The following is an 11,930-nucleotide window of genomic DNA, read 5'->3' as shown; positions in this document are numbered from 1 at the left end:
GTTAGACTGTAAACTCTCCTTCCAGACTCACATTAAGAATCTCCAATCCAAAGTTAAATCTAGAATCGGCTTCCTATTTCGCAACAAAGCCTCCTTCACTCATGCTGCCAAACATGCCCTCGTAAAACTGACTCTCCTACCGATCCTTGACTTCGGCGATGTCATTTACAAAATAGCCTCCAACACTCTACTCAGCAAATTGGATGTAGTCTATCACAGTGCCATCAGTTTTGTCTCCAAAGCCCCATACACTACCCACCACTGTGACCTGTACGCTCTTGTTGGCTGGTCCTCACTACATGTTCGTCGTCAAACCCACTGGCTCCAGGCCATCTATAAATCACTGCTAGGCAAATCCCCGCCTTATCTTAGCTCATTGGTCACCATAGCAGCACCCACCCGTAGTCTGCGCTCCAGCAGGTATATCTCACTGGTCATTCCCAAAGCCAACACCTCCTTTGGCCGCCTTTCCTTCCAGTTCTCTGCTGCCAATGACTGGAACGAATTGCAAAAATCTCTGAAGCTGGAGACTCTTATCTCCCTCACTAACTTTAAGCATCAGTTGTCAGAGCACCTTACCGATCACTGCACCTGTACACAGCCCATCTGAAATTAGCCCACCCAACTACCTCATCCCTATATTGTTATTTATTTTGCTCTTTTGCACCCCAGTATCTCTATTTGCACATAATCTCTTGCACATCTAGCGTTCCAGTGTTAATACTAATTGTAATTATTTTGCACTATAGCCTATTTATTGTCTTACCTCCATAACTTGCTACATATGCACACACTGTATATATATTTTCTGTTGTATTTTTGACTTTATGTTTTTTACCCCATATGTAACTCTGTGTTGTTGTTTTTATCGCACTACTATGCTTTATCTTGGCCAGGTCGCAGTTGTTCATGAGAACTTCTTCTCAACTGGCTTACCTGGTTAAATAAAGGTGAAATAAATAAAATAAAAATAAAAATATAGTCCCCACCTCACATTTACATCAGCACGAATAATCGTTTTTTTCTTTGTAAGACAATATGTAATGAATTTACAGTAATTTGCATTGGGGGCATTTATTTGACCTTGGAACATGTTTTAAAACCCAAATATGAACAAATATGAATCATTGTTAATGCTTAGATAAATCATTTTTCATACATCATGAATAAATACAGGTTAATTACACTTTTCTACTATTACGTGGGGGACTTTTATTTAGAAAATGTCCGTGACCCGGAAGTACTTTTTTAGTGTTGCTGATGAGACGCTGATCTGTTTCTGCTTGAAGATTGGGGAGTATGCGAGATGTGCAAGAGGGTAGCAAGAGAAATGGAGTTGAATTAAAGTAACGGACGGACTTTGACACAAAGGGAGGGGTACTTCAGATCCAAGGATATCTAACTAAACGCAAGAGACGGGGAGAAACCACGATTAGTTCAAAATATTTAAATTCAAAGCCAACGCACTTGAAATGAAGCTATTAAAACCAAGTTGGGTCAGTCACAATGGTAAGCATTTGAATCGCGGTTGTGCTGGAATGAATAATAATAGTTGACCGAATCTTGACCCAAGCCAAGTTGCGCTTCTGTTGTTGTTTGGGGGGGTTAGCTAGCTGACGTTACACATTCCTGCAAAGCACAATGCTCTCTTGAATGAGCCATGCGCTAAGATGCTAACAATAGCTAGGTAGTCATATGCTTTTATTTGTTAAGGTTAGCTAGTAAGCATATTCCACAAAGCAGTAAGTAGATGGCAGTTGTTGCAAAACACCCCGCTGCAGAATTCATTTTAGACCGTGTCTACAGCTGGGGTGTATTTATTACCCCGATTCTGTTGCAAAACGTTTCGTCTGTTGCAAAACGTTTCGTCTGTTGCAAAACGTTTCGTCTGTTGCAAAACGTTTCGTAACAGGAACAGTTTACTCCAGACGCTCTTCAATGTGCAACAGAATCTGCATAATGATTACCCCCCTGGTGTTCTGAATCTGGCATTTTAGCTAGCTACAGCATTTTGGTGACATGCTTGTTAATACAATTTAAATCACGTCTGCTTCTCAGGGAAACCAATATTTTCTGTTGACATCCATCCTGATGGAACAAAGTTTGCCACGGGTGGTCAGGGTAAGGTCCTTCATTACTAAGCATGATAGCGATAACGGTATAACTGTTAGGGTTACATTAAAACAATACACCTCACTAAACAGTACAAGCATAAAGTACAGTTTGAGCATTTTCTCAAGCATACAATAATAATCATTCCACTATGCAGTATATATATTTTATACACTTTAAATGAGATCAGTTGAATGGTACTGAGTTCTGTTTGGGTGCCATGTGTTGCAGGAGAGGACTCTGGGAAGGTTGTCATATGGAACATGGCCCCAGTGCTCAGAGAGGAGGATGAGAAGAAGGAGAACATCCCCAAGATGCTTTGCCAGATGGACAATCACTTAGGTGCTTATTTTCTCGCTGATGTTTGGTGTCTGCTGCTCAGATCTGACTGACATTAGAGAGACGAACCATATGCCTGCGTGTTTTGAATCTGACAAAAAAAAATCTGCATACAAGAGGTGCTGTGGGGTGAAGTTTCCCATCTCCCAATCCTAACCTTAACCCATTAGTGGGGGGAATGCAAAAACTGTCTCAAGATCAGTGTCTAGGGGCAAATTCACTCTACACCAGAAGCGGTGGATCACTTCTGTGTGAACTAAAACAGGTGTTGTGTTGATTTTATTTTTTAGCCTGTGTGAACTGTGTTCGCTGGTCAAACAACGGGCTTTACCTGGCCTCCGGAGGAGATGACAAGCTGGTCATGGTGTGGAAGAGAGCTGCGTACGTAACACACACACTCCCCCCCCCCCTAAACACATGCTGTGTTTGGTTGACATTTTCCTGTAATATTGTGCCATTGCAAATCACCATGTAAGTCACACGTGTCAAACTCATTCCCCGGAGGTCTGAGTGTCTGCAGGGTTTCACTCCTCCCTTGTACTTGTTTAATGAATTAAGGCACTAATTAGTAAGGAATTGAAAGGAAAAACCAGCAGTCACTAGGCCCTCCATGGAATGAGTTTGACACCCCTGATGTAAGTGATCTTTGATTTTCTCTGTGTTCACTTGAACAGCTTCATTGGACCGAGTACTGTATTTGGGTCGAGCAGTAAATTGGCCAACGTGGAGCAATGGCGCTGTGTGACTATACTGAGAAACCACACAGGGGGTAAGTTGCCTGCTCTATGTAAAGATGGTTAATTTGGTAAGATTTTTCTCATGCCTGGTCACAGCTCAGATAATGCTCTACATTACATTGACAGTCGTTTGCCTGTGGGCACGTCCCGTCTGTGTTTTCAGATGTCATGGATGTGGCGTGGTCCCCTCACGACGTGTGGTTAGCCTCCTGCAGTGTGGACAACACCATTGTGATCTGGAATGCCCGCAAATTCCCAGGTGCGAGCCGAACGAGAACCACCATTTAAAAAAAAAAATTTGTGAGGTATTTCTCACACGGCCTTCCTCTTCCCTCCAGAGATAGTGGCGTCGCTGAAGGGCCACACAGGCCTGGTGAAGGGGCTGACGTGGGACCCTGTAGGGAAGTACATCGCCTCCCAGGCTGACGACCACAGCCTGAAGGTGTGGAGGACCATGGACTGGCAGCAGGAGACCAACATCACCAAGCCCTTCAACGAGGTGAGCTCCACTCCGCCAAGCTGACAACCTTCCACACAACACAGTTGGGGTGTATTCATCAGTGCAAACCGTAGCAAAACACTTTTTGCAACGGTAAACGTTTTGCAACCAAAAACGAGATGTGCACACAGGCACACGACTGTCAACATAACGGTTGCTGTTAATAATGGCTGATCCCTGGCCGTGACTCCACTTTCCGAGGTTGTCTTGGGGGGCGTGTGATATGGAAAAAAAACACATGTCCAATTCATTTACATTTACAATTCACACATGTATAGTATAATATATATATATATATATATATATATATATATGTGTGTGTGTGTGTGTGTGTGTGTGTGTGTGTAATACACACTATACATGTGTGAAATTGGACAAATGAAAGCACCCATATTATTATTATAAAAAATACTATTAGACATATTCAGGTACGTCTCTTCCCGTTTCGGCCTGTTTGCTTCTATTTAGTTCCTAGTGAGTTCACCCCAGCTGTCACTCCCTGGGGCCTCCCTTTTGTCTCAGGATTGATGTTTGTAATTTCTGTTGCCCCACTCATTGACCACTAACGCCCTGTTCTCTGTTCCTCTGTGTTGTTGACCAGTGCGGGGGGACCACCCACGTGCTGCGCCTCAGCTGGTCTCCCGACGGACAGTACCTGGTGTCGGCCCACGCTATGAACAACTCGGGGCCAACCGCTCAGATCATTGAGAGGGACGGCTGGAAGACCAACATGGACTTTGTGGGCCACCGCAAGGCTGTCACTGTTGTGGTGAGGGCCAGTGATCAATCAATCAAATGTAATTTATAAGGTCCTTTTTACATTAGCACTTGTCACAAAGTGCTTTACAGATACCCAGCTTAAAACCTACCTTAAAACCCCAAACAGCAAGCAATGCAGAGCAGAAGCACAGTGGCTAGGAAAAACTCCCTAGAAGTAAGGAACCTAGGAAGAAACCTGTAGAGGAACCAGGCTCAAAGGAGTGGCCATAGGCAGGAACCCAGGAAGAAACCTAGAGAGGAACCAGGCTCAGAGGAGTGGCCAGAGGCAGTAACCTAGGAAGAAACCTAGAGAGGAACCAGGCTCAGAGGAGTGGCCAGAGGCACTAACCTAGGAAGAAACCTAGAGAGGAACCAGGCTCAGAGGAGTGGCCAGAGGCAGGAACCCAGGAAGAAACCTAGAGAGGAACCAGGCTCAGAGGAGTAGCCAGAGGCAGTAACCCAGGAAGAAACCTAGAGAGGAACCAGGCTCAGAGGAGTGGTCAGAGGCAGGAACCCAGGAAGAAACCTAGAGAGGAACCAGGCTCAGAGGAGTGGCCAGAGGCAGGAACCCAGGAAGAAACCTAGAGAGGAACCAGGCTCAGAGGAGTGGTCAGAGGCAGGAACCCAGGAAGAAACCTAGAGAGGAACCAGGCTCAGAGGAGTGGCCAGAGGCAGTAACCTAGGAAGAAACCTAGAGAGGAACCAGGCTCAGAGGAGTGGTCAGAGGCAGTAACCCAGGAAGAAACCTAGAGAGGAACCAGGCTCAGAGGAGTGGCCAGAGACAGTAACCTATGAAGAAACCTAGAGAGGAACCAGGCTCAGAGGAGTGGCCAGAGGCAGTAACCCAGGAAGAAACCTAGGGAGGAACCAGGCTCAGAGGAGTGGCCAATCCTGTTCTGTGGACTCTGAATGACATTAATGGATTCTTTTTTATTTTGGACTCCACCTGGAATCCATTTACATTTACATTTAAGTCATTTAGCAGACGCTCTTATCCAGAGCGACTTACAGTTAGTGAATACATATTTTTTTATACTGGCCCCCCGTGGGAATCAAACCCACAACCCTGGCGTTGCAAACGCCATGCTCTATCAACTGAGCTACATCCCTGCCGGCCATTCCCTCCCCTACCCTGGACGACGCTGGGCCAATTGTGCGCCGCCCATGAGTCTCCCGGTCGCGGCCGGCTGCGACAGAGCCTGGATTCGAACCAGGCCTTAGAAGATATGATTGATTTTGTATTTTTGTACATTGCCCTGAGAACTAGTCAGCTTACATGTTAGGCTTTCTGGTAAACACTCTTATTCTTGTAAGGGTGATAGTGGATGCACATTGAATAGGAATCTGAGTAATACAACTCCTGCTTCATGTGCAAAACACTTTCCAAAGCATGTTGTCACAGCAACATGCGATTATTAAACAAGTTTGGAGGGTGATCGTTCCACAAGCATGCAGACACTGACATACGTTTAGAGGGTAGAATTGGGATGGCATTTCAGCTCTAGAATCCCTCAGTCTCCCAATCACCTCACTCTGCTAATCTCTCTCTCTCACTCACCTTCTGCAGAAATTCAACCCCAAAATATTCAAAAAGAAACAGAGGAATGGGAGTTCTCCCAAACCCAGCTGTCCCTACTGCTGCTGTGCTGTGGGAAGCAAAGACCGCTCCCTCTCCGTTTGGGTAAGTACCGTCTGTCTGTGTCATAGACATTAAAACCAGTAGATAGTGATAGCGCTGACGTCATCCACGTATTCCTGTGGAAAACTCCCGATGGCGCATGGAGCCGGAAGTATTTGAATTTGAAGGGGTCCATATTGCTGAATGGGGCTGAATAGCACCAACAAATAAGGATCATGGTTGCCATAACTAGCAAAGGATCATGGTCGATGTAGTCATTTTCATCCTGCCTGAGAGAGTCAACCGGGATCCTCCTCGTAACCTGCCGGCCCGTGATTGGTCTGTGTCAGTACGTGGTCCTGTGCGATGACAAATGTAGTAGTCTGAATGGATCGCTATTTAATTAAATATCTTGATACGTAGCGAACTTTAAAATAATTCACAGTGGGGATCGAACTTGATCATAATCAATTAATTTTAGAGGCCAAAACGAGCGTCAATTTTTTTTCCTGTTTGGCCGTTCTTGCGATCATAATTTACGTAGGCTTTCTAGGGCAGACCAGACAGCTAGGTTGCTACGCAGTAGCCGACCAGCAGCGCTTGTGACTTCACGCTCCTGACCGGACACTGGGGGCTGGTCTGTGTACAGGATCTTTGTTTATCCTCTATACCTCATTCAAACTGACATATCCCCTAGCAAAAATCGTTTTTTCCTGTTTTTTGTTGTCTTGATTGTTTAATTGCATCCAATCTGTTCACACATTTTAGACAGATAATGAGACACACCCTCTATCAATGTGTCTTGACAGCTGTATGTGTACATATGGAGGTCTCTGTAGAATCCCCAACAACATATTTGACAGATCTATAATAAACTGTACCAACTCAGTCTTGTGTGTGTTTGTGGGCGTACCTCTCCGTTTCCAGCTGACGTCTCTGAAGCGCCCTCTAGTGGTCATCCACGACCTGTTTGATAAATCCATCATGGACATCTCATGGTGAGAGCCACCTCCTCCCACCACCTTCCCCCCTCACTGAATTAATCTACTTTGACATATAATACATGTTTTTAGAGACCGATAGTTTCTTAGCCTGGGTTCCAGTCTGTTTCTTAGCCTGGGCGCCAGTATGTTTCTAAGCCTGGGCTCCAGTCTGTTTCTGCTCGCGTGCCAACTCCTTGTGGAATTGTCAAGCCAATGGAGTAGGCAAGAGCCAAACAGAACTGGGACCAGGCTAGCAGTTTGATATTAGTTTTCTCAAAAGTGTATAGAGATACGGGTGCTGTTAGTTACAGTGTGCGGTGGCGTTTTGCTCCCTGCTCCGCTTAGGACCTTGAATGGGCTGGGTATCTTGGTGTGCTCCATGGACGGCACAGTGGCGTACCTCAACTTCTCTCAGGACGAGCTCGGGGACCCCCTCAACGAGGATGAGAAGGTCAGCCAACTGCTCATGTCCTTTGACGTGACCCCACCAGTGTTGGAGTCAATTCCACAACTTCAATTCCAATTCAATTCCCTCTCTCTGTACATTCTCTGTAAATATAAAGTTTCCCCCAAAAAAACTTTGCAGCGAAGGTAGCGCTTTAGTTTCCCCCATAAGCTTTGCAGCGAAGGTGGCATTTATATTTCTCACAACAACCCAGAACACTTGTAGAACAACCAAGTGCTTAGTTTAGCAAATTTCAGTTCACATATATATTTTCTCTCCCTGCTGTGGCACTGGGGCCGTCAAGTGTCACTTTAGCTTTCAAGAGACTCCCTCCAGGTCCAGAAGGTGTTTGTCTAGTGGACTAGGAGAGGCTCTTCTAGCTAGCTAACACTTATCCATCCGTCTCCCTCCTCCATCCAGAATGCCATCCACCAGAACATCTATGGTAAGAGCCTGGCCATCACCACGGAGGCCCAGCTCTCCACCACCATCATTGAGAACCCGGAGATGCTCAAATACCAGCAGGAGAGACAGCGTGCGGAGCAGGCCAACCACAGGATGGCCCACGAGGCCCAGGCCCACAAGCTCACCAGCGTGGTCAACGGAGAGTCCCTGGAGGACATCCGCAAGGTAGGACGGGCCAGCTAGTTTACCCTAGGTACAGATCTAGGGTCCGTTTTCCCTCTCAATTCCATTTCAATTCCAGACAATTCAAGAAGTACACTGAAATTCCAATTATTTTCAATGCTTTTAATGAGGGACATTTGGAATTGGAATTTGGTTTACATTTCGGAATTGACTGAAATTGAAATGGAATTGACCCCAACCCTGATAAGTTCAGATCTAGGATCAGCTTACCCTCCCCCAATCCTAACATTACCCATTAGTGGAGAATCTGCTAAATGGACCCAAGATCAGCATCTAGGGGCAACTTCACCCTACTCCGCACGGCAACAATGCACCCCAGCCAGGAAGCCCTACCTCAGAGCAAGACCAGTACAGCACTACAGTCTGATTAACACTATAAAGCCTAACCCAGCCAAGTCTGATCAACACTATAAAGCCTAACCCAGCTAAGACTGATTAACACTATAAAGCCTAACCCAGCTAAGACTGATTAACACTATAAAGCCTAACCCAGCTAAGACTGATTAACACTATAAAGCCTAACCCAGCTAAGACTGATTAACACTATAAAGCCTAACCCAGCCAAGTCTGATCAACACTATAAAGCCTAACCCAGCCAAGTCTGATTAACACTATAAAGCCTAACCCAGCTAAGACTGATTAACACTATAAAGCCTAACCCAGCTAAGACTGATTAACACTATAAAGCCTAACCCAGCCAAGTCTGATTAACACTATAAAGCCTAACCCAGCCAAGTCTGATTAACACTATAAAGCCTAACCCAGCCAAGTCTGATTAACACTATAAAGCCTAACCCAGCTAAGTCTGATTAACACTATAAAGCCTAACCCAGCCAAGTCTGATTAACACTATAAAGCCTAACCCAGCCAAGTCTGATTAACACTATAAAGCCTAACCCAGCTAAGACTGATTAACACTATAAAGCCTAACCCAGCCATGTCTGATTAACACTATAAAGCCTAACCCAGCTAAGACTGATTAACACTATAACGCCTAACCCAGCCAAGTCTGATTAACACTATAAAGCCCTAACCCAGCTAAGACTGATTAACACTAAAGCCTAACCCAGCTAAGACTGATTAACACTATAAAGCCTAACCCAGCCATGTCTGATTAACACTATAAAGCCTAACCCAGCTAAGACTGATTAACACTATAAAGCCTAACCCAGCCATGTCTGATTAACACTATAAAGCCTAACCCAGCTAAGACTGATTAACACTATAACGCCTAACCCAGCCAAGTCTGATTAACACTATAAAGCCTAACCCAGCTAAGACTGATTAACACTAAAGCCTAACCCAGCTAAGACTGATTAACACTATAAAGCCTAACCCAGCCAAGTCTGATTAACACTATAAAGCCTAACCCAGCTAAGTCTGATTAACACTATAAAGCCTAACCCAGCCAAGTCTGATTAACACTATAAAGCCTAACCCAGCCAAGTCTGATTAACACTATAAAGCCTAACCCAGCTAAGACTGATTAACACTATAAAGCCTAACCCAGCCATGTCTGATTAACACTATAAAGCCTAACCCAGCCAAGTCTGATTAACACTATAACGCCTAACCCAGCCAAGTCTGATTAACACTATAAAGCCTAACCCAGCTAAGACTGATTAACACTATAAAGCCTAACCCAGCCAAGTCTGATTAACACTATAAAGCCTAACCCAGCTAAGACTGATTAACACTATAAAGCCTAACCCAGCTAAGACTGATTAACACTATAAAGCCTAACCCAGCTAAGACTGATTAACACTATAAAGCCTAACCCAGCCAAGTCTGATTAACACTATAAAGCCTAACCCAGCCAAGTCTGATCAACACTATAAAGCCTAAACCAGCCAAGTCTGATTAACACTATAAAGCCTAACCCAGCTAAGACTGATTAACACTATAAAGCCTAACCCAGCTAAGACTGATTAACACTATAAAGCCTAACCCAGCCAAGTCTGATTAACACTATAAAGCCTAACCCAGCCAAGTCTGATCAACACTATAAAGCCTAACCCAGCCAAGTCTGATTAACACTATAAAGCCTAACCCAGCCAAGTCTGATTAACACTATAAAGCCTAACCCAGCCAAGTCTGATTAACACTATAAAGCCTAACCCAGCCAAGTCTGATTAACACTATAAAGCCTAACCCAGCCAAGTCTGATTAACACTATAAAGCCTAACCCAGCTAAGTCTGATTAACACTATAAAGCCTAACCCAGCCAAGCAGAACCAAGCTGTACAGGGCTGGCCGGGTTATGCATCTAACGTAGTTGCTGGAATGGAAAAATAATGTGAAAATAAAATATCCAAGCCAGAACAGTATGGTTCCGGTCAGTCATCTAATGTGAGTCAGGAACACATGCCCAGCCCAGTACATCTGTCATTCAGTCCTCCATGTTGCAGGTGTTCGGTTCTCTCCACTGTTTGATTTACGATGACATTATTGTATTTAGTAATTTCCCTACATTTTGACATTGGCTTCATTGAGGGGATGTAATGAAATGATGGGCATATAGGAAATCAATGAACATATTGATGTAAACCAGAACACCAATGCATAACATTGACCCACAGCTCCCTGTATGGTTGTGTCGAGGGTTGCACATTTCCGTCAACTTTCTCAAAATTCCCCGGTTTTACAGAAATCCTGGTTGAAAGATTCCTGGAATTACGAGGGAATGAGGAGGAAATCCTCTATTCAAAATGTCAGGAAAACCAGGGACTTTTGCAACCCTAGTTCTGTCTTTATTTTGTTTTGCCACCTTTGTCCTTGCATAGTCTCGACAGACCTTCTCTCCCTAAAAGGCAGATATCAGGGCCCGTATTCGTTAAAGGGATATTCCAGCGATTTGACAAATTTGGATATTTTAGTTTCCTTACTTTGAAAGCTGTCTATGGACAAGGATTAGCAACATTTGCATTTCGGGATCAATTTCCCATGTAAGTCAATCTCTCCCGCTTAGCATGTATCAAATGTCATGCTGAACTGTCCCTTTAAACATCTCAGATGTTTATATAATCTGTCCATATAATCGTATTCATTGCGATCTAAAAGGCTAAACTGATCCTAAATCAGCACTCCTACATTTTGTCTGAAGGAACCTTAAAATCTGAATGAAAACGGTTCTCATTGTTAACAAGACAAATGGACGTTGAGATGAGTTGGTATTATGTTGTCATGTATTCTGTGGCCTTGCACATGTCTTAGTGGTCTCTGTCGTTACCTTGGATATTTATTTTCTTCTCTTAGAACCTGTTGAAGAAACAGGTTGAGACAAGGACTGCAGACGGCAGGAGAAGGATCACTCCTCTCTGCATCGCCCAGCTCGACACAGGGTAACACACACCTTTCCATTTATTCTAGTCCAGCCATTACAAATGGGCCCTTCCGCCGATTTTCTTCCCCCACCAGCTGTCAAACAGAGCAGTTACACTGTAGAACTCCATTTGGAAGACCGCTTCATTCTATTTTTGGTTGTTTTGGTTTTAATATATGTTTATTTGGGGATTCATTTTTTCTCCAATGTTAAAAACATGCGAATACATTGTCAAGCCAAATCACATACAATTTCATACATTTGTTACGTTCACCAGCTAGAAAACCAAATGTCGCTCGAACAGAAGGGGGAACTAACAGAAGGGGGAACTAACAAAGACCAAACAAAACAGGTGGGGTTTTAGGAGGAGTTCTGAAAGACACTCATGGGGGTGTCCACTGAAACCTAAAAAACACCCACCACGAGCGCCCACTAAATGTGCCCAAGAAGAGGCAAACAAAAGAAAAA

General features: G+C 44.3%; 1 protein-coding gene across 1 annotated transcript in view; it reads left to right on the top strand.

Moving 5' to 3' along the window:
• The first annotated feature begins 1,272 nt into the window (after nucleotides 1–1,272).
• Nucleotides 1,273–11,930, top strand: part of LOC121584358 (protein HIRA) — a 42,214-nt gene continuing 31,556 nt past the window's right edge. Inside the window, exons 1-13 of the mRNA XM_041900190.1 lie at nucleotides 1,273–1,509; nucleotides 2,059–2,121; nucleotides 2,344–2,454; nucleotides 2,742–2,832; nucleotides 3,126–3,220; nucleotides 3,352–3,447; nucleotides 3,527–3,687; nucleotides 4,289–4,456; nucleotides 6,014–6,127; nucleotides 6,992–7,062; nucleotides 7,393–7,498; nucleotides 7,913–8,122; nucleotides 11,396–11,481. Of these exons, the coding sequence (XP_041756124.1) occupies nucleotides 1,473–1,509; nucleotides 2,059–2,121; nucleotides 2,344–2,454; nucleotides 2,742–2,832; nucleotides 3,126–3,220; nucleotides 3,352–3,447; nucleotides 3,527–3,687; nucleotides 4,289–4,456; nucleotides 6,014–6,127; nucleotides 6,992–7,062; nucleotides 7,393–7,498; nucleotides 7,913–8,122; nucleotides 11,396–11,481 (1,409 nt within the window). The 5' untranslated portion in view covers nucleotides 1,273–1,472. The remainder of the gene's footprint in view (nucleotides 1,510–2,058; nucleotides 2,122–2,343; nucleotides 2,455–2,741; nucleotides 2,833–3,125; nucleotides 3,221–3,351; nucleotides 3,448–3,526; nucleotides 3,688–4,288; nucleotides 4,457–6,013; nucleotides 6,128–6,991; nucleotides 7,063–7,392; nucleotides 7,499–7,912; nucleotides 8,123–11,395; nucleotides 11,482–11,930) is intronic.

Source organism: Coregonus clupeaformis, chromosome 16 (assembly GCF_020615455.1).
Source record: "Coregonus clupeaformis isolate EN_2021a chromosome 16, ASM2061545v1, whole genome shotgun sequence".
Classification (NCBI taxonomy): Eukaryota; Metazoa; Chordata; class Actinopteri; order Salmoniformes; family Salmonidae; genus Coregonus; species Coregonus clupeaformis.
This window is presented reverse-complemented; position numbering and strand designations above follow the sequence as displayed.